The 21,842-nt window shown below is 43.7% G+C and overlaps 1 protein-coding gene across 1 annotated transcript; it reads left to right on the forward strand.

Annotated features, from left to right (window-relative positions):
* Positions 1-1,027: 1,027 nt before the first annotated feature.
* Positions 1,028-19,969, forward strand: LOC146643625 (adhesion G protein-coupled receptor B1-like). Its single transcript, XM_085396431.1, has 31 exons — positions 1,028-1,911; positions 2,682-2,831; positions 2,927-3,025; positions 3,164-3,325; positions 3,735-3,899; positions 5,038-5,202; positions 5,340-5,504; positions 5,612-5,713; positions 5,831-5,937; positions 6,041-6,235; positions 6,325-6,393; positions 7,353-7,461; positions 7,988-8,131; positions 8,248-8,317; positions 8,521-8,623; positions 9,052-9,095; positions 10,887-11,013; positions 14,289-14,392; positions 14,527-14,629; positions 14,741-14,891; positions 15,015-15,084; positions 15,203-15,269; positions 15,378-15,463; positions 15,616-15,787; positions 15,922-16,017; positions 16,131-16,170; positions 16,343-16,959; positions 17,060-17,095; positions 17,200-17,304; positions 17,524-17,574; positions 17,810-19,969. Exons 1-31 carry the CDS (start codon positions 1,209-1,211, stop codon positions 18,005-18,007), a joined length of 4,575 nt encoding a protein of 1,524 aa, XP_085252557.1. The 5' UTR covers positions 1,028-1,208; the 3' UTR covers positions 18,008-19,969.
* The last annotated feature ends 1,873 nt before the right edge of the window (positions 19,970-21,842 follow it).

The raw sequence follows: 21,842 nt of genomic DNA on the forward strand, positions 1-21,842 counted from the left end.
ACTGACAACAATCAGTCAAGTATAGCTGAACATGAAAAAGAATAACCCTAAAAGGTGTTGCTGAGCAACAGTGTTTTGTCCTCCCGTCTGAGCTCAGGGAGCATCTTGGCCATTTCTTCTGTGAGTCCAGTCGACTACACAGACTTTGTAGTGACTGTGCACTGCTTCTCCAGGCAGGATTAGTCATATAGTGGCAAAGGTTGGAGTCTCTACAAGATAAAGCAAGTTCTGTACAAAGTATGCCTGCAGGATTAGTAAGACAAAATAAAAAAAAGTAAAGAATGCAGCAGATGTCTAATGTGCATGCATATAGCTTTTCAGCAGAGCAGAATTAAATGGTTCACTAGAGTGGGTTTCAGTGATTCACAGGTATGATATGTGCATGCACCTCGCCTAAAATGCATGCTTTTTCCCTAATTATGCACAGAAGACAAGCATTAGTCACCATAGCTGCATAGATCATTTCACTCACTGCAATGGTATGTAATGCAAAAGCAATTTTAGAAATGCCATAGCAGGATATGAAGTCACACACAGACTAACCATTTCACTTGTTTACCATTCAATAGCAGGGGCGCATTGCACAAATGATGGAACTAATAGGCGTCTGTGGTTGCCAGTGGCAATGCTTGTATGAACGTCAGACTGACGCACACGATTCGCAGTACAGTTCAGTGTGTGGGAGGAAGGAGAAAAAGCTTGGAGATACCAGCTTGCTGCGAAGGACTGTAATTGCACTGCCTGAGTAATTATGTCCCAAAGAACAGGGCATTTTAGATCACTGAACATACCCCGAAACGCTGTGATACATATCAAAGGCAGATTCCTGATGCATAAATATTAGTCTGACAATAGGGCCAATTAAAATGCATATCATGGAAGTGGAAGAAATGCATTGTATTTGAAGAAAGCGCCTCTCATGCATACTAATATGTGGTGTTTTGTTTTGATTAGTTAGATGTTAGTGCATACTGACAATTTTTTTCCTCTTCTTCATTTCTCTGTTTTTCTGCAGCTTCCTCTTTGATACAGACATGGCACATTGTCTGAATTGCTAAAACTTAAGCATCCAACAATTCTTGAGAGGGGTTGTGAAGATAAGTAAGAGATCTGAGTGCAGTAACTTGCAACAAAGAAGTCAAAGAAACGACCTGGTTAAACCAGAAATCACAGCTATATCAACAATATCTTCTATCTAAGCCGACCCAATGGCGTGGTCAGCTCTTACCGGCCCCTGTGTGGCCCTCGTCCTGCTCTTCTTCGGTTTGACCTCCTGCACTCCTTCTGGACCTGCCTCTCCCACCTGTGCTACCCTGGAACAGAGCCGCTTCTTTGGTGTTTTCACTTCCACGACCACCCTGCACTCCACACCATGCTCCTGGACCCTGCAGAATCCTGATCCTCGCCGTTACACCGTCTACATGAAAATCACCAAGCCCACCGAGTCCTGCGTGCCCCGCCAGATCCGGACCTTCCAGTTCGACTCCTTCATTGAGACCTCCCGTACCTACCTGGGCATGGAGAGCTTCGATGAGGTTGTTAGGCTGTGCGATGGTACAACCACTGTCACCTATCTGGAGTCAAGCAAGCAGTTCCTGCAGATGCGCAAGGTTGCTCCACGAAACGGCCTGCAGATTGTGAATGGTGAGAATGATGTCAGTGAGTTCAAGGCTGAGTTTCTGGTCGTGGGGAAGAGGAACCCAAGTATGCCTGCCTGCCAGATGCTGTGCCAGTGGCTGGAGAAGTGCCTGTCCAGTAGCACCCATGATTACCCCTGTGGCATCATGAACACCCCCTGCCAGTGCTGGGAGGTCCCAAAGAGGAAGCCAGGAAGCTGCTACAGAGGCGGTGTCTATGTTGAGAAATGCCTTCCCATTCCCAAAGACAATGGACGTGATGCTGAGATTATCAGTAAGTTTGTAACTTGAGTGTTTTGATTTGTGCTCAATCCCCCTTTTTTCCCCAAGTATGTTCTGGCTTGCTTATTATTTGCTTAGCAATAATCAAATAGGTCAGACTGTTGTTGGGGTGGTTAGATAATGTTGTGCAAGACCCCACAGCTCTGCATGCTTTCTACAACTCGTCTGTTAGCGTGTGTGTCTGAAGAGGAGCTAAGGTAATGATCCTCGTCTGCAGAGCGGGGCCATAGGCAGAGGTTGTGTACTTAACCATCGCAGAGTAATGAGGGGTAAATCAAAGGTGTTAGAGAAATTCGCCAGTGCATGTTCACACCTAAGTGGCAGGACCTCCTGAACTGCACACACAGTCAGCTCTTCATTTTATCTAGATGCTTGACAAGGAGGCTTAGTCTTAGGGGGAGATAGAGGGCATGTTTGTCTGTTAGCCCGGGGCAGAGAAGAACACAAAGAACTCGCAGCCAGCTGGCACCAGAAATCGAAGTGCCGCACTTGAGGTTGTCATAGCAACGCACCAGTCAGGCTAACACACACACACTGCTCTGCTGTGGTTCACACCATGTGGTTAAAAGCAAACATTCATCATTTCAAATTGAACTTGTATTGCTTATAAAGAATCGTCCTTGCTCATTGTCTTTACATAAAACATATATTACTCACTTCCTGTTCTTTTATTGGAAATGTGATTGAAAATCAGCTACATTACAACAGTTTAAGTTTCCAACTTTTGCTCAATATCTCTCTCCCTCTTATCTCTTCCTGCAGAGGGCTGGTCTGGTTGGGGCCGCTGGTCCGTATGCAGTCAGGAATGCGGTGGCGGAGTCCAGGTGCGCAGCCGAGCCTGCCAGCCTGATGATACCGCGTGCGAGGGAACAGTGGAGGAAGGGCGGGCTTGCAACTCTCAGGCATGCATTGGTAAGCCCAGCTCTAATTTAGTCATGCAACTGAGAACGATGGTGCAGATGATGCAGATTAAGTAGTGTAATGGCGTAATTTTCAAACTCTTTCAGGCAAGGAGCGCAACAAGAGCCAGGGTCTGCGGGCCATAATTGGGTTGAGAAGGGACAATGCTGATGATTCTAACCATGGAGTTGTTGCCACTCAAACAGGTGAGATAGCAAGCACTTGTTAACACTTTTGCACACTGTGATCCAAGCCAAAGGTGTTACTCAGGGCATCTAATTATCATCCTAACATTTCTGAGTGTTAAGGGGCTGTGATGACCCTCTATTATATCATGTTCATAGATGCTACTACAGATGAGTGGACCCCCTGGAGTGCATGCTCAGTTACCTGCGGGGAGGGCTGGCAGGGCCGAAGCCGTGTCTGTGCTACTTCCTCATTCACCACCCAGTGCACCGGACCCCTGCGCGAGAACCGGCCATGTAATAACACAGTTGTCTGCCCTGGTGAGTCCCTGGTTGATCCTCTTTAATGTTGCAGAAGGAGAAAAGAAAAAAAACAGAGAGAGCTGTAGAAAATTGGAGAGACACCTGACGTCTTTGAAGTGTATAATACAAGTAGAAGCCATTATCTCTTAATTAGGTTCCTTTATGCAACATCAATCACAAAAGTAAAGTAGATGACGAGATGCAGACAAGTTATAAAAACATCTCTGAGCTCTCACAAACTGAGATTTAGAGCCTGAAAAAAAGGGCTGACTGTCATCATCAAGGAAACTTCACTATCTTCCACCTAGCTGACTGCCCCACCTAGTGGAGAGTTTATAAAATGTTCCAGGACATTAAAGCTTACATTTTCATCCTGTGTTCTATAATATCCTTCATCAAAATACCCCCTTGTGTTACCTTTGTGCAGTGGATGGTGCTTGGGATGAGTGGACCCCCTGGAGCCTGTGCTCATCCACTTGTGGCCGCGGCTATCGTGATCGTACCCGCACATGCAAGCAGCCCCAGAATGGCGGAGAGCCTTGCCGTGGCCCCTCAAAGCAAACCAAGTTCTGCAACATTGCTGTTTGCCCAGGTGAGTCATGAACCTTTAGACTGTAAGTGCTTATTTAAGTGTAAGTATAAAAAAGACATACGTAATCCTCATCAAATAAGTTCTACTGGACTCATGTTCTTTTACTACCGTCCTTAAAAATCTATGACAACTGACCCTGGATATGCTATTTAACCCCCCTTGGCGAAGTGATTCATAGACGGGAGCTAATTAAGCCACTTATTGGCATCACCACCATCACAAACAGCGACTGCAGTGGCAGGTTGATATTACATCTGACGCATCAGAATAAAATCCTCTGTGGGCATTAGTCAGTAGCTTTATAACAACTGCCAGTGACTCATAATATGCTCACGGTCATTCAGCCACCTACACATGTACTGAAAAGATTTAACTCATTTTGAAGTCACAGCAGCAGTTTGTTAGTTTTTCCCTACTTTGTTCACAGTTGGTTTAGTCTGTGTTTTTCCTTCTATTTTTTAAATCAGAATAAAATCTCATTGCAGTTGCATTTTACTATCAGCAGATGTCTCTGTCGTCTACAGCTAAATCACTGCTAGTGTTTGAAACAGAGAGTTGGCAAAGTCATTTACTGAGAGGATTATAAATTCAATTTGAAACTGAAATGTTTAGGAAATTAAGTCATCCTTAGCTGCCTATTTGCTGTAATTTAATTCTTTATTTTGACCAAATTTTCTAAAGACCACGAGGAATATTACATCTATTTTATCATTTCAGGACAGCATTTAATAACAATTTTGATTCTTTCTTTTTTTTTTTTTTCAGGGTTATTATGCTCTTAAATATAAAAATAGGATGTGAAAATTGGTTTCTGTTGTCAGTCAATCTTCAATCTTAGTTGCATTTCTGAGTAATTTATTTAAAAATACATTACAAGAAAGATGGCTTCCGTGGTCAGTGTAATTGCGTGTGTTCTATTTAAGGAGAGTGGATCTTAGAGGGTGAAAGGTACATGCAGTCATGCTTGAAGGGCAGATTACTGAGCTCCAACTTTCTGTTTCGTTTAAACTCAAAAAAGTAGTTCATGTGAAATGTTAATGTACTGGTGACTGTGCTATGATGCCTCTGGCCTGAGGGCCTGTCACGTCTTCACAAAGTTATAACTTTCCGGCGAACGTGCTCTTCTGCCTCCCTCTAGTGGACGGATTCTGGAATGAGTGGTCTGCCTGGACTCCATGCTCTACCACCTGCTCCAATGGCACCATGCAGAGAACCAGGGAGTGCAACGGGCCATCTTACGGGGGTTCAGAGTGCCACGGCAGCTTTAAAGAGATAGCCGACTGCTTCCTGAAAGAGTGCCCTGGTAAATATATGTATATATACACATATATATATTTATATATGTTTATATCTATATATCTAATTCACTTAAAGAAAAAAAAGAAATGAATCAGGCATTTCACAGTACAGAGTTAATGCTGTAAAATATTTTGTGTGTAGTTGATGGACGCTGGCATGAATGGAGCTCATGGGGCAGCTGCAGCAAGACTTGTGGTGGAGGCAACCAGCAGAGGCAGAGGGTCTGTGAAGGGCCTTTCTTTGGAGGAGAACCTTGCCCTGGTGATTCTAGAGAGCATAAGCGCTGCAATGACAAGAGATGCCCTGGTTAGTGGTCTTGATACAATAAATAAACATAGTCTCAGTACAGCGCAGCCCAAATACAAAGAAAATAGATTTCCTGTCTTATCTCACTTGATTCATTTACCTGTCAGAACCCCATGAGATCTGCCCCGAGCAAATCACTGGAGATGTCGTGTGGAAGCACACCCCCGCTGGAGACCTGGCTGCCACTGGCTGCCCTGCTAATGCCTCAGGTAGAGTAACACTGATGTTTGATGTGATTTGTAGTTTTTATTTCCGCCCCTTAGGTGCTTAAACTATATAACCCCCCACTATGCCAAAAACAAGATTTTGCTTTCTCTTTACAACAGGTCTGATTCTGCGCCGCTGCACTCTTGATGCTATTGGCCTCGCCTCCTGGGAGAACCCAACTTACATCAAGTGTGTCTCCAAGAACTATGAAAACATTCAGATGCTGGTAAGCCCTGAAAAACATGCCCCAGTTAATTAAAATCCTAAATGCCTCATCTGTTTTTTGGGAGCGCAAAGGCTCAGACTAACCTCTTGACTCTCTGTTGTAGTCGAGGGACTACAACGCCAAAGCACAGATGGGGCGAAGCGTGGATGGGGTCGCTGAGGTGATCTCACGCCTGAGAACCTCCTCTGATAAAGGGGCAAGTTACAGCGGCGACATCTTGGCCATCATGGAGATCTTGAAGAACACCACCGAACTCTACAAAGAAACTAGGCTGAGACTGAGCAACTCCGATATAGAGGTGAGGCCTTAAGATTTGTTAGCAAGGAATTCAAAAAGCACCGGTGTTGGCACCTTCTTACACCTCTGCCTCTATTTAATGATCTGCAGAACTACGTCCAAACCATCAGCAACTTACTGAAGGAGGAACATCGTGACAAATGGGATGAAGCACAGCTGGTAGGTGATAAGGGGGTTCATACACAAGTGATTCACAGTAGATGCGAGCAAGCTGGAGAAAAAGAGTCTATTTTCATGACATTCTCCAGATGGGATTATGTACAAGAAAATAATTAGAATTATGGCTCTAACATCTAGAATTTCTCAATTTGTTTAAATATGTTCTTAAGTTGTTCTTACAACAGACCGGGAAGAACATATTCCCCCCTCCCACTTCCATGATGCTCTGTCAGTGTTCCTGCTAAAGCGAGTGATGAAACAACTCCTACTAATTGAGTTCCCAAAGAGAGACAAGACTTTTTAGATAGAAAAGTTCAAAAAGAAGAAAACTCCCACCGCATCTTGCAAACACGTGTTTGTGTACAAACTGGAAAACAGGAGGGTGGATTACTAAGGCCATTGCGACACAGAGAAAAGCACGTCAAGGTGACAGCAAGGGAGAGAGAGAAACTGAATCTGGGAAAATCACTACTCCCACTCGGCAATCTGTGAGCCTCCATCCCATCCTACATACTGATGGCTGTTGTAGGGAGACACAAGCTGTACATCTCATACAAGCACACACCTTGCGCCCACATCGCTGCAGTTGTGCGTCAGAAACACGCAAGTCGGGCAGCCCTCCCTTCCACTGAGCAGGAGAGAGTGGACGAAAAAACCTCAGTATGAATCAACAGCCTGCCCATTTATGGCCTTAAGGAAGTTCCGAGGTTGCATAGCAGCAAGAAACATTTTTTCTCCTCCTTTTTCAGTCCACTGCAGAGCACTCTGAAAGAATAATCACAACCCTAACAGTCAGAGGGACAGGAAAACTAGATATGAACATGTAATTAAGGAACTGCGACTTTGCCTTTCTACACAATTAAATCCATTTGCACGCTTTTTATACAATCAAACTCAATCAACTGAATTCACCTGTTATTGACTCCTATCCTTCTCTCTTTTGTCTTTTTCTTAACCAGATGGGTGCCACTATTAAGGAATTCCTCCGCCTCGTTGAAGAGTTTGTGAGCATGATTGGGATGCAAATGAGTGGCTTTCAGGAAATTTATGAAACCACTGAGAATTTAGGTGAGCCCCAATTTCCTCTGCCAGCCTCTCTCTATCCCTCTCATGTCTGCTCAGAGTGATTTGTCCTTTCTCCACCCGGAGAGTCCATCAATCTTAATCTCGCCGCTGTGTATCTGAACATACAAACGGCAGCAGGCTGTCATCTTCATCAGCTATGCCACCTCCAAAATGCTGCGGCAGTATTTTTAGCATAACATGCGTGTGGTGCCTTTTGCACAAACTTATCAAACTTTCAATTAGCACTACAGCGTGAAATACAAACGTCACACGCTGAATCACTTTCTGCAATTTGCATGGCTGTTTTGGCTCAGTGAAGGTGACATTCTCACAGAATTTAGTGGGAAGTGACTACTATGGTCAGCTAGCACTACACACGAAACTGCAGTGTCCTTGGCGCAGTTTGCATCAGTTCATTCAGACAGTTTTTCAGCTGTTGCAGTATAAAATAAACAGAGTTGAAATAGATGACCTCTGAGTGCTGTTTACTAACAAAAAGCCATAATGTCTAAATTTCTGTTCCTCTCAGTGCTGAGCATTCACAAGCGCTCTCCGGCTACAAGCTCCAACTTCACCTTCACTTTGAAGGGCTGGAGAGACACGTCTGACTGGGTCAGGACCTCTGAGGAGAAGGTCACAGTGTCCCGTGATGCTCTGTCCGTTGAGCAGTCAGGTGAGAATTAACAAACGTGTATCGATATCATTTTTACATAATTTATTTTATGGGGGAGATCAGCCAACATGCAGCCTTGTGAACATGATTTATTTTTTTTGCTTGTTTTTTTCTAGATGGCAGCGATGCGATTGTGACTGGCATGGTCCTCTACAGAAACCTTGCATCCATTCTGTCCTTCCATAGGTAATACAATCTCTCTGCTTTTATGTGTATGAAACTGGCCTTCCATGAAATACATTTTGTAGCCACTAGATGGCGCCCCTTTGACTTTATCCTCCTGTATTTTCTTGCATTTATGAGTCATTTTTACTGCTAAGCCTTACATCAGACCATACCCGCGTTCGTTCTGCTGTAATGTCTCATTGAAATGTCCTCTTTCTCCACAGCAACACTACCCTCCTCAATTCTAAGGTGGTGACGGTAATCGTCAAGCCCAACCCAACTCTGCTGTCATCCCCCGTTGAGATCGAATTCCCCCACCTTCATAATGTGAGTCCCTAATGGTTCTCCAAACTAATGGAGCCTCACGAATAAATATCACCCCCCTCTGGCTGTTTGCTCACTACAGCGCACAAGGCCTGACATTTTACTGACATTTTCAGTGACACTGTGACTTTTACTTTACTTGTGTCAGTTGAAATTCATGGAAGATCACAGCACAGCCAAGTGGTCGGCTGCTGATGATGATGGTGAATGATGATGATGACAAATCATGCGTAATGATTAGCCTCTTGTGCTGATAAGGAGCTGTTTTTAGTTTCATGCATGCTTTTACAAGAGAGTGTAAGAAATGTGGGCAGGTGGCTGGCAGCAAGCTGTTGCATCTCACACATTTATAGTAAGGTGTCCCAACCCACGCGTTTCCCTTTTCTGTAGCGATTCCTCACACTTTCTTCTCCATCTGCCTCTTCTTGCAGGGCACCATAAACGAGACGTGCCTCTCATGGGACGAAAGCGAAACGTAAGTGGTGACTAAAGTTGTTTTTCTTCTTATATGTGCATCTAACCATCACTCACATGAAGTCCTGCATGGTCTCGTCACCTGATCTGGTGCTGACGTCCCTACAATAGCTATTCAGCCCCCTCCACTCCACGGGCACTACCCACTGTTAATCTTACTCTCACCGCAGAGAGAGCAATAATTTCTCATCCATTTTTCATGTCAATCACTTTGACAGCAACACAGAGGAATGCCACAACATGTTCATTTTTTTGAGCCCCATGCCTGAAGCTTTAGGACTCAATCAGCTGTCTTACACACTTACTGCAAAGCACACAGATGCGAGAAATAACAGCCCTAATGAGCCACACTGGTTGCAACTGAGTGACACTTCACTTTGATCTAACAGTCTCCTTCGTCACTTTAAACTAACCACATCCCGAAGAGGGAGAAATACAAAGGCGGCACCTCTAACCTCATTATTAGCATCACAGTGAGCTCACTGCTGCACCTTTAGGTCAACTGCAGAGTGTCAGCGTAAAGACGATGGACACTGTCCCTCTCCTTCCTCTCAGTTATGCTCATCCGCCACCGCTGAGGTTAATGTCTGTGGCATTTGGAAGTTTAGTTTTTTAAAGATGCTTACATCCATTTGAATGACTTGCCCTGGATCAGTCAGCCTCCAGACCCACTATGCCACTCTTGAGCAATACACAGGTGGACAATTTGCATATAGATAGACTTGTATACTTCAGAAAGACTGATAAGAAAATACACCTGCACCTCACATAATAACCAGAGTCTGAGAAAATGTAATTAACTCGTATACTTTCAGAGAGAAGGCATGTGCCTGTAGTCAAATTAGATTCTTTTTTGACAGCGGATGTGATTAATGGCAGGATAGAGACGGTGGAAATGGCAGAAGATGGAGCTCGGGATGATGGCAGAGTTGGGGGGGGGGGGTCGCTGTTTGCTTACAGAGCTGCATATGTCTGAGAGTGCTCTCATCGCAGGACATGGTCTTTTTCTGTGACATTAATGGGGTCACACATGCTTTTTAAGACCTGCCTTTCATCACAATTCAACATGTAACCTTTAGCCTATCACAGCTCAAACAGAGTGCACATTAAAAAGTGCAGCCCAGCCTACTTAGATGTAGACAGTCATAATAGTTTTACCCTGCAGCTGTCCTCCCATGGCAATCTATACCAGACTGGACCTGCTGGCTATAATACCCTTCTCTGTTTACCACCCAGTCAGAGCCTGAGGGTGCTGGACATTGCCTTAAAGTCCCCTGTGCTCTCTGGCATCTGACATGTGGTGCTGAGGTGTAGGTTTCCTCAAAATTGAGAAAGGATCACAATTCACATCGCCTCCATATTCCTGTCCTTCTATTTCTAAAGAGGGAACATCTTGTCCTTTGTCTTCTTATCCTCCATAAGTTGGACATCTGTTTGCCTTTTATCTCATGTCTGCTGAAGAAAGATAGTATGTAGCAAGAACTGTTGGAGATTAAGACTTTTATGAAGGTCTTTTATCACTAATTATGTCACAGATGGACCCATCAAAAAGAAAATAACCTGCAAATAAGTTCTAAAATAAAACAGTTCAGTCGTAGTATGTTATAGAAAAAATTATTTATTCACATAAACGGTATTTGAATGCATAGATATGTTTTATATATACATATTTTCCCACCACTTATATAACAAAAACCATAATAGTAATCCATCAAGAGACATTCACACGAGAGATTTCTCTGATCTCTCCTCTCCTAACCCGTTGTTGCCTTCCCTCTCCTTCTCTGTGCAGTTCCTCTCTGCTTGGGTCTTGGTCTGCTCGGAGCTGCAGAGCGGTGCCCGTTCATTCATTCAGAACCAAATGCGTGTGTGACAGCCTCTCCACCTTCGCCATTTTATCGCACGTCAACTTCGACTCGGTAAGTTATCCATCTGATCATAAAATAAGCTTCTTTATTCCCTCCGATGTACATGTTAAGTGTTTAGTGCAGTGTGCGCGTGAATGCGGTGCAGTGTGAACGTACAGTGCTTGTTTTTCGAGCGCTTTGCTGTAGCGCTGCCTGCCAGCGCTCCTTTGTCTCCGTACAGGTGCCGCTGATCGGAGAAATGCAGCTTTTTCTGGGTTATGTATATTTAGCGGGGGATAACCGAGCAACATGTTGATGTGCGCGGATTGCGTTTAGATTTTGAATTCAAAACCTTGCGAGTTGCGTTTCGGGCGTGCACATTTTTATTTTGCTCGTGCTTGTTAATTTGATGATGATTTGTTTGCTGCAGCTACATAAATTATATTAAAAAAATAGAAAAGATATATGTTTTATCTGTAGTATGAAATACGTTAATGCCTAGCTGCTTGTATTAGAAGAAAGATCGCCTGCGAATGATTAATTCAACACCATAAAATGATTTTCTGCCCGTCGGACTGCATTTATTGTCCGATTATGGTTATGAATAATGCACGTTTGTCCAAACTATACGGAGTTAGTGCAGCTTGCATGCCCGATGCGCTGATTACCAAAATGTGCCCTTGTGCATCGCTTTATTTCATGCGCAAAGACAATGTGTAATTTTCCCCCTTTAGACTGTGTTGCCTCTAGAGCATCTTCCTCTCCAGTTGCCTTGGTAACGGCTTCTGCAGCGCAAACTCGGCCTGTGTGATTTTTGATAACTGAGATGCTGAAGGGGGGAACACACAGTCACATCCCCTCCTCCTCCTCCTCTCTGCTATACCCCTCAGGACAGAGGAAATGGTCTGTCCATCTCCGATCTGATAAATAATCAACAGATGTCCATTAGTCTGAGGAAATGTATAGTTTAAATACGCAAATTTTTCTTATTTCCTTAAGTGTGCAGGCAGGAGTAAGACAAACAACCAGTGAATTTGGTATGCAGTGTTTTTCTGCTGCTCAATCCCCACTGAGGATTGTCATTTTTTCCTCCCCAACCTGTTGTTTACATCCTAGATTTGATTTGCTTTGTTGTTGCCAGTCTAAATAGTCCCTCCAATATTTGTTACAGGCTACACACACACAAACGCACACACACACACGGCCCTCCCCTCATTCCCCCGCACCACTAAAAATGCAGCTGCGCCAATCATTTCGTCTGCCAATATCTCTGAATTCTCGATTACATCCATTCCCCTCCTCCTCCTCCTTCTTCTATGGCCACAACACCAAGTCTGAAATGCCAGAGAGGCGACCAATGAGAGACAGACGTCTGGTCATGCACTGATGCACCCCCCCCCCAATCCATCCTTTGATGTGCGCTGTGGACATTTTCAATAACATCTTCCTGCAAACTGTATAAACAACACAAGCGAAATGCACAAGGCTGAAATAGAGAGTAGCGGAAAAACAGCCAGACACTGCAGTATGTTAGCTCTCATTCGATGGTATCGTTTCACGAGTTCTGAGGCAGGTGTTTGAAACACCATGGTCCTGTGGGAACAGCCCACAGCTTGAACAGCCGATTCCCTCGACCACTACTTAGTGCTAGTAAGGAACACCTTAAAAATGTGCACGAGCTAAGATGTTCCACATTTAGATTTCTTCACAAGTAGCTGATGCGATTTGGTGAAGGGCAGGCAGAAGACATGCCTCATATGTAGGTCAAGCTGGCTTTCTAAATTCTAGTCAGTGGCCCATGGTAAAGATTCAACCCAGATATAGAGAATGAGAAAGAAAGGGGTCAGGACAAACTGTATGAACCCTTTTGTTCTCTTTGCCTGATTTAGTAAAGTCTGGGGAAAAAATACAATGCACTTCTATCTGCCATCTGTTTTGGGCCCCTTCTGATGTAGCTGGATAGATTTTGAAACAAATTTGCCACACTAAATTAGTCTTTGGCTGCCACAGGCTGGACTTCATGGTAGTGCTTTAATATCAGGGGGGGAAAAACCCTATGTGGAGCAAATACTGAGATGAAGAGGAACAATCCCTCAAGGCTCTGTATTGTACCATTTAAATTTGGGGGCACAGTGGTAAACGTATTAGAAGCTGTGCTTCTCATGTGCCCTGCAATACAAGAATTTATCACCATCATAAATCAAATGAAGGCCAAAGCAGACTCTATCTCCCTCTCCTCTATCAGGGCTAATTTGATACCTGCAGATTCATTTCATTTCAGGACAGTTTTCTCACTCTCCCTTTGCAGCTGTTATCCGTCTTTTCCCTGTCAACACATTATTAAAAATACAATCACAGCATTTGTCAAAGAGAGATTTTTTTTACCAGTAATCACACGCTCTGTGGTGATGACAACTTGATCAGAGGTGTTAGATTAACTTAAACCCTTATTAAAGCCACGAGGGTAGGTGTTAGACAGAGATTCCGGGCACACAAATTGTGCGAAACTGCACAATTATCTTGTGGGGGCTTTGCAGGTGCGTTAGCCAAGCAGCAAGGGTGTTTTGAAGTCTCAAGGAGATGAGATTTGTGTGCACAGCGGTGACCTATTGGCCCTCTAGGTGATTGAGCAGCAGGGACGAAAGACAAAAAACAATCCCTCCTCTGTTTCCCCCACCAGAGGTTCGGTGACAGGGCTGTTTGAAACATGGGATGGTCACCGCCGCTGGCAGTGGCAGGCACCAAGCTGCTGTCAGAGATCAGAAGGGCAGGTGGTGGCAGATTAATGCACAGGTGATAATGGTCCACCTGTTCACCCCTCCAGGGATGGATGAGGAGCTGCTGGTTGGCACAATTATGAACCAAAATTCGGAGGCACAGCTAACAGGGGAGAGAAAAGACGAGCGCAGGATGTCTGTCAGTGATTAGACTGTCGCTGTAGCAGCTCAGACTAATGACTGATTACGGCAACCCTACCTGAACTGCCCTGGGATTTGAGCAACCCCGTTCTTGCCTAATGGAGAGAGATATCTGTGTATTATTTTCACCTCATTTGCTGACTCAAATGCTCAGTGGAGAAATGCAGTGACCCTGACCATTTGTCTAGCTTGCTGCTCCATCTTTCTGACATGTCACCTTGCCTCAGCCGTGGCCTGATTGTGCCATTCAACTGTTTGCCTGTGGGGAGCTGTCTGCTATTCCAGATAGCGCATACCCAGAAGCTTAGTATCCTGAGTGTGTATGTCTGTGTGTGTGGCTTTTATTGCTGGTTTCTTCTCTGCATAAATGTGCATGTGTGTTCATAATCAGCTCTAAGAGGCATGCGTGGTCTTGTCTCCTCTCTGTAGATCATGGACAAGGCACTGCTCCCGTCCGTGACTCTCATCGTTGGCTGTGGGGTCTCCTCTCTCACCCTGCTGCTCCTCATCATCATCTACGTCTCCGTGTGGAAGTAAGTATCCCTCCGAGCAACGATCAGCCATGCTAGCCTCTAATATTTTATGCCGTGTTCTGTGTTTTTCCCTTCCTTCTGCCCGCGCATTGCCAAACTCACTCTTTTTTCCTTCCACCTTTCCCAAACTCTAGGTACATCCGCTCAGAGCGCTCCGTTATCCTTATCAACTTCTGCCTTTCCATTATATGCTCCAATGCCCTCATTCTTGTTGGACAAACTCAGGCTCGCAACAAGGTAAGGCACTTTTCTAAGCAATCCTACCCTCTCTTTTTCAAATTTACTGCTTAGGGGATTGACACAGATTTCTCATCTTTCTATCTCTCCCTTCCTTCCGGGCTCCCACAGGTGGTGTGCACTCTCATCGCTGCATTTCTGCATTTCTTCTTCCTCTCTTCTTTCTGCTGGGTGCTGACCGAAGCTTGGCAGTCCTATATGGCTGTCACTGGTCGTCTGCGCAACCGCATCATCCGCAAGCGCTTCTTGTGCTTAGGCTGGGGTAAGCGTCTTCACGCTCGTGTCGCTCTCTTTTTTTTTTTTAAATCTGTGTTGCATCATTTGTTTTCTCCATAGCTTTTTATCTTTGATGATCTAACTTTTCTCCCCCTTTTCTGTCTTGCAGGCCTTCCTGCACTGGTGGTGGCTGTGTCTGTGGGTTTTACAAAAGCTAAGGGATACGGCACTGTCAACTAGTAAGTCTACTCTAAGCCTTCTGTTTTTGTCACTTCTCTTTACTCTAGAATTTTTTTTGAGGGGAGAGAAAACTCTTGTCTTAGCTAAAGAATTAACATTCTTCCTTTTCATTTCTAGCTGCTGGCTCTCTCTTGAGGGTGGACTCCTCTACGCATTTGTAGGCCCTGCTGCAGCTGTCGTTCTGGTTTGTATTCTGACTTTGACATCCCAATCCATCACAATACATAGCTGTTTGTAAATGCATCACCCATGATCACACTGTTTCATCCATGTATTTTTTTCCTGCACACAGGTGAATATGTTCATTGGTATTCTGGTCTTCAACAAGCTGGTATCCAAGGACGGCATCACCGACGTGAAACTGAAAGAGAGAGCCGGGTAGGTCTTATTGATCTTCTCAACACACTCGAGTATTGTGCTTATCGTCCTTATCAGTGCCATTACAGGTTCATTGATGATGTGCTTTGATATCACGCCGCACAATCAAACAACTGAAGTTGTTACTAATCTGCTGTTCTCTCCTGCTGCAGGGCATCACTGTGGAGCTCCTGCGTGGTTCTGCCTCTCTTGGCCCTCACCTGGATGTCTGCCGTCTTGGCCATCACAGACCGCCGCTCAGCCCTCTTTCAGATCCTCTTTGCCGTCTTCGACTCACTGGAGGGGTTCATCATTGTCATGGTGCACTGCATTCTGCGCAGAGAGGTAAGAAAACAAATCAATAAGACAAGGTAAAAAAGATAAAAGGGAATTGGTTTGATTTGGTTGTTTTTTGATCAGGTTACCTAACATAGAACATAGACAATGTTCTCAATATTTTCCCCCCTTCCATGCATTAGGTTCAAGAGGCTGTAAAGTGCAGAGTAGTCGACCGCAAGGATGATGGAAATGGAGACTCTGGCAGTTCCCTGCACAATGGCCACACCCAGCATATGGTAAATTTCTTGGCTTATTGCCTTTTTAATGTCTTGAGTGCCTCTTGAATTTACCCTTAAATGAATATATGCATACATTAAACACTGATAGAATGTTTTTGTTCTTTTATCAGCCGTCTGATAGTGAAAAGGATGGAGATTCAAGCAGACAAGGTGAGCCCCTTTTTACATCAGCTTTTTCCTTTCTTACCCTTAACCATTTTTCCATTTGCATTTCAATATAAGTGAGCCTTGCACTTGCAAAAAAAAGAGACCATTTTTATTGGACCAAATTCCTTAGACGTCCATTATTTTTAACTCTCGCTCTTGCAATTCTGCTTAAAAGGAATGAAGAGCTCCTCCGAAGAGAAGATGCCTCCTCCTCAGATGCCCCTTCCCATGGGCTCAAGCTACCACACCCTGCCATCCAACCCCAGTAAAGGTCACATGCAGGCGGTTCCTGAGTACTCCAGCCACACCCTTACCCTGAAGAGAGAGAAAAGCCGCCTGGCAGGAGGAGTCGACCCATCCTGCGGAAAACCTGTGTATGTCTGCGAGGGAGAGCTCTTCAAGCAGCTGGACGCCGATCTCGCTCAGGCAGAGGGTGGTGTCTCTGATGGCAGCGGTTACGTCCTCATGCCCAACACTACCTCCACCCTGAGGGCTAAGCCCAAAGATGACACAACAAAGTACAACATCAGCGTGGAGCAGCTGCCGCAAGCCAGACTCATGCACCTCGGCGGGCCCTTTGCGGAGCCTCAGGCTGCCTTTGGAATGAAGTCGATCCCCCCTGATCAAGTCAGCGTGTCATATTCAGAGAGAGACTCCCCCATCCAGAACATCCACAACATGTCCAGTGAGTCTCACATCACCCACAGCAGCCTGGAGAACACCTTCGAGTCCATGAACTCAATGATGTCCAAGAGTGAGACCATCTCCACCCTTTCCATGAGCTCCTTAGAGGTAAGAGAAGATGGAATAGTTGCTTTAGTCTCCTTTTGCAGTTTTCTAATAAGTTTCTAAAACCAAACTGACCTTCTTCCTCTCGCTCGTTTTCTCACAGAGACAGAAATCTCGTTATGCTGAGTTGGACTTTGAGGTAAATATCATTTGGATATTGTCTCTGAAAACATTAGGAAAATGACTCGTATAATAAATGCAATGCAACAATATACTAATTTCATTTTTTTACATGTACTCTAGAAAATAATGCATACCAAGAAACGCCACCAGAACATGTTCCAGGACCTTAATAGGAAGCTGCACCATGCTGAGAAAGACAGAGAGTCTCCTGCTTCTGACAGCAAGGTAAGAAATCATGATGTCATTATGTTTCAGGAATTGAAAAACACAGATAAATGGGAAATGCAGAGGCAATGTTATTGCTAAAAAAAAAAAAAAATTTACGTGGTGTGAAAATGACCTTTGTGGAATTAAAACAATGTACAACATAGTGTATTGTGCTATGGTTGTAAGTGCCTTGAGGTCATTTGAATAAGGATGTATTTTCTTCCTTCCTTCTTACAGTCTGTGAGATGGAGTGTGTCTTCAGGAGGAAGTGACAAAACGAACCACAGCGTGAGTGTTTATATACAACCTCACACTCTCAAAATTTACAACCTATAGTCAAGACACACTATCATAGTGTCCACATGCCTCAAAGAGGAGTCATTTTCGCCAAATGACAAAAATGACTTTCATTATCAGAAAATCACCTCTGATGAAGCCCATTTCATTTCAATTAGATCAGGAATTGCCCGGAGCTAACGAGTGACAGCAACACTAAAGTGACCTCTCTTTTGTCCTCCTACAGGACAAGCAGCAAGGTCCTCTGGAGAGGCCATGGGAGGGAGTCCGGGGAATACCGGCATCACCCCCTGCATGGGTGCGCAAAGACCTGGAGCCCTTAGCTGCCTCGCCTCTGGAGCTGCACTCTGTGGAGTGGGAGAAAACAAGCACCACCATCCCTCTGGTGGGGCAGGACATCATTGACCTGCAGACAGAGGTCTGAGGGGGAGGAAGGGGGCTAGCGAAGCCGCCTAATTTCACCTCGATCACCTTTTTTGGTTTGGGAATGGGATCCTGCATGGATAGTGTAGGGGAAGCCAAGAAAGAGAGGAAGTGAGAAAGTAGGTCCCAGAATCAATGTCTTCAAACCCTCAGCCAGAGCAGGAAAGAAGGAAGAGAAGGAGGGATGGTGGAGTGGAAGTGATGGTGAAGGAGATGTTAATTGTAGCTTCAGAGTGGACTTATCAGCATCTCTTATTAGAGTGCTGTAAAGGTCATAGGGGTAGTGGAGTGATCAGTGGAGTCCACGGACCAGGACTGTCTGTGGTTCCATTAATGCTTCACTGGGAGTTTCTTGAGCGCCACAGCCTGGGTTTCAGAGCTGTGGTTGACATGTCTGTGCTTCTTTTTCCTTCTCAACTTTGGAGAAAAAGTGAATCATTTTGAAACGGCGCGTTCTCCCTGCTTCTTGGGAGTAACAGCCGGAACTCCTGGCTGATTTTCTTCCAGCCAAAAAAAAACCTTCCAAAAAACAGGACAAGGCAAAGAGAGCATATGGGACCAGTTTCATGCTCCAATACTCTGATGGGCGCATACATTTTGCTTTTGTGAAGTGGGTTACTTTATTGTTTTTATTAATCTTTTTCTTTTATTTATTCAGCTTGTGTGTTTGTTTGTACTGCTTTACATCTGGAACTGCAACTCCAGAGCTGAAAATGACTCTGTGCTGAGAACAAAACACACTCCTCTATTGGAGAGCTTAATCACGCTGATAGAGTTTCTCACTCTTGTTATCACCATGGCTATTATAATTCCAATTATTATTGCTGGTGTTATGATTAGCATTGTTTCTCTCATTATTGAGTTAATAGCATATTTTGATTTTTATTCCTTCCTCATGAAGTGTCAGGCACAAGATTTATTGCTGTACTGTGACCTATGACATTATTCAAAAAAAAAAGAAGAAAAGAAGGATTCAATGCACCCATAATGTGTTCGGAGCCCATATCGACTGCATCGGGACAAACAATGCTGAGTGGTGATGGAGGTGGTGGTTAGTTACCATTTGCTGGTTTCCTCCAGTATTCTGCTTCGATACCAAAACACCAGCACCAGAAAGAACACAGACTCTCAAGCGGGAAGAGCAGTGCACTCTGGAAAATGCTGGATAGAGATGTGAGGAGGTGGCTGGGGACACCACCCTCCCCTCACAGCTAGCACAAGATGCAGGCTCTTCCATGTTGAACATGTGGATTCAAGGGTTCAGAAAGGCCTTTCATCATCGCCCTTTTGTTTCTCAGCCTTGCAGGACTTTTGGACAGAACAGGAGGTTCCTGGCTCTGAAATGACTTCCAAGTTCAGCGTCAGGTCCTCAAAACTTCAACACATTTGTGTTTTCAGCCATCAGTGTGATATAGTGCAATATGATGGGCGCTTGATGCTCAAGCAAGACTGATAATATAATTTATATATAATAGGCCGAGATTTTTTTTTTACTAATGTTTCAAAATTTTTATACCATCTTCCTCATATTTACTGAGCATATAGATGCTTTGTGAGAATACTGTATAACAAATCTGTATTAGTAATTCAAAGAATTTATTCACTAGAGATCTGTTAGCACAAGGCTCCATATTTGGAGCTCTCTGTGACAGGTAGATGATAGTACTGAGAAAAAATGAGCATTATATAGAATGAATGATAGCCTATGAATATCACATAACTGTGTTCCAGGATGTTTGTTATTACTCTCAGCTGTGTAGCGGTGGGTAATTGAACCTCATGTCTTCTGTAACAGTGTTGGTAACTCAACAGTATGTACTACCAGTCAATTCCCCTGCCCCGTCAAAATTTTCTGCCCCACCCAAAGCCCAATTCATACCTCGAGTTACTTGTATCGAAAACCCGATTGTACTTTCTCGTCACGATGTTTTTAATGTTCTGTTTTACCTCCTGTAAATGTACAGTTTTCACAGCACAAAATGAATGTGACTTATTTCTAATAAAAAATATCTTATATTACAATACGTGAAAGAATGTGGCCTTTAATTTAGTTTTTGTTTTTTGTTTTTTTGTTTTCATTTTTACGGGTAACAACAGTGTGATGTTAAAATACAGTTTTATCCTCTTAATATTCACATTCGCAACAACTTCTACAGAGTCTCGTGTGCCTGCTGTCACGTAGCAGTTCCTAAAACCCAGAACGAAACGCAAGGGAAGCTAAAAATAGAAGTTCAAAAGTGAGAAATTGTAACTAAGAAAGGAAAAATGCTGCAATACTACAAAGAAAGATGGAATACAGACAAGTAAATTTTGAACTCCTGCCACATTAAAGCCTCTGGCAAACATTTCACTCTTTCTCTCACTTGAGATGTGATTTGCAGAAACATAAAACAGCAATCTCTTAAGATGATAGAAGTGCAATTTTCCTCTGTTCTATTTTCATGCTTTGCAGGAAGGCAAATTATTACCAGGAAAAAAATATTTTTGAAGTTGAGTAATGAGAAAACAAACAAATTTGACAGGCGCTAGAATATGATTCTGACCCCTTTAAAAATAGGAAATGTGCTCGGCAGTTTAAATATAGTTTTGTCTACTTTTGTCTGCAGTATTCCCGCTCTGATTTCTCTCCTGCCTGTAATCAGTCCTTTGCTTTAATTGAGCCAGTGCGCTGTAATTCTGCTGCAAGGCATAAGCAAAATGAGATTTATATCATCCATTTGTAGAGCACTGCTCATTTCGTGAGGTCACCTGGAGAGCAGACTGGATTATGAGCAAATGGTACTTTACTGTAGGTGCAATTTTCGCTGCATTTTAATGTGTGTTATCAAATCATATGATGTGCACCATTACATCGTTGCTTATGGATCATTTTTGCTTTGTGGAACACTTTGTGCTAATTTATTATCTCACCAAAAGTCATCTGCATAGCGTATGTGCAGTGTGCTAATGATGATTCACACTGCTGATATAAAGACTGTTTTGCAGCTGCTGTGCACTGTGACCTATTGGTGTTATATACACATATAAATATTCATGGGTGTTAGGAGGTTGCAGAAGAAAACAGACAGAAAAGATCTATAGAAAGCTATAGAAAGAAAAGCGATGGATTGGGAAAACAAGGAGAACAAAGGGGGGAAAGGGTCTGCTGCTCCATTTCAATCGGTCGCTGTCTGAGTTAGGGCTTGCCAGGGACACAAGTTATACACTCACACAAGCAATTTTAATGCAGCTATAAAGATTAGATGATTGCACATTTCCTAATACCCTCTGTATAGGACACAGCCTGTTTCTCCTAATCAGCCATTTAAAAAAGAAGCCAATCCAATCAAAGTCACAATAATTATATGCAGATGCAATGTCTCTCCCAATGCTAATACCATCCAAAAGCTGTCAGTGGTTTCTCATACACACACTAATTCTTTCCCTAATTCTCATTTCAACCCCCAAATGACATGAAATCCAGTATCAATTAGCACCTTGCTGGCTAACAGCGAGATCCTGGCTGTCTCTTAATTGAAGAGGTTACTATAGAAACAGAGGATGCTAATCCTCAAGATGGAGAAAGAAGAGAGGGTCTTTAGGCCTCCCAAGAGAAGTAAACATCTTTTCAACAGTCAGTAACATCTTCTTATTAGCTGACAGCAGTACATTAAATTATTATAATTAGAAAGTGTGAAGCAGCAGAAAAGTTAACACTAAAACCCTTCAGTCTTTTCCAGTTAATATCTTTATTAAGCTTGAGGAAGTAAAAGATCTATGAGCTTGATTATCTTTTTCTTGTCTTTTCCCTGTAATTCAGTTTGAAAGTTAATTTAAAATGTTTCAAATTATTATCC

This window comes from Rhamphochromis longiceps, linkage group LG22 (assembly GCF_057381845.1).
Source record: "Rhamphochromis longiceps isolate RC_006_pf linkage group LG22, R_longiceps_female_GT1.1, whole genome shotgun sequence".
NCBI lineage: Eukaryota > Metazoa > Chordata > Actinopteri > Cichliformes > Cichlidae > Rhamphochromis > Rhamphochromis longiceps.

What these genes read in the sequence shown, in the direction of transcription:
- LOC146643625 (XM_085396431.1), top strand. Translation starts at nt 1,209, where the DNA reads ATGGCGTGGTCAGCTCTTACCGGCCCCTGTGTGGCCCTCGTCCTGCTC. An exon ending in TCCATTCTGTCCTTCCATAG is followed by an intron (nt 8,318 to 8,520) that starts GTAATACAATCT and finishes CTTTCTCCACAG; the next exon opens with CAACACTACCCTCCTCAATT. An exon ending in GTGACAAAACGAACCACAGC is followed by an intron (nt 17,575 to 17,809) that starts GTGAGTGTTTAT and finishes GTCCTCCTACAG; the next exon opens with GACAAGCAGCAAGGTCCTCT.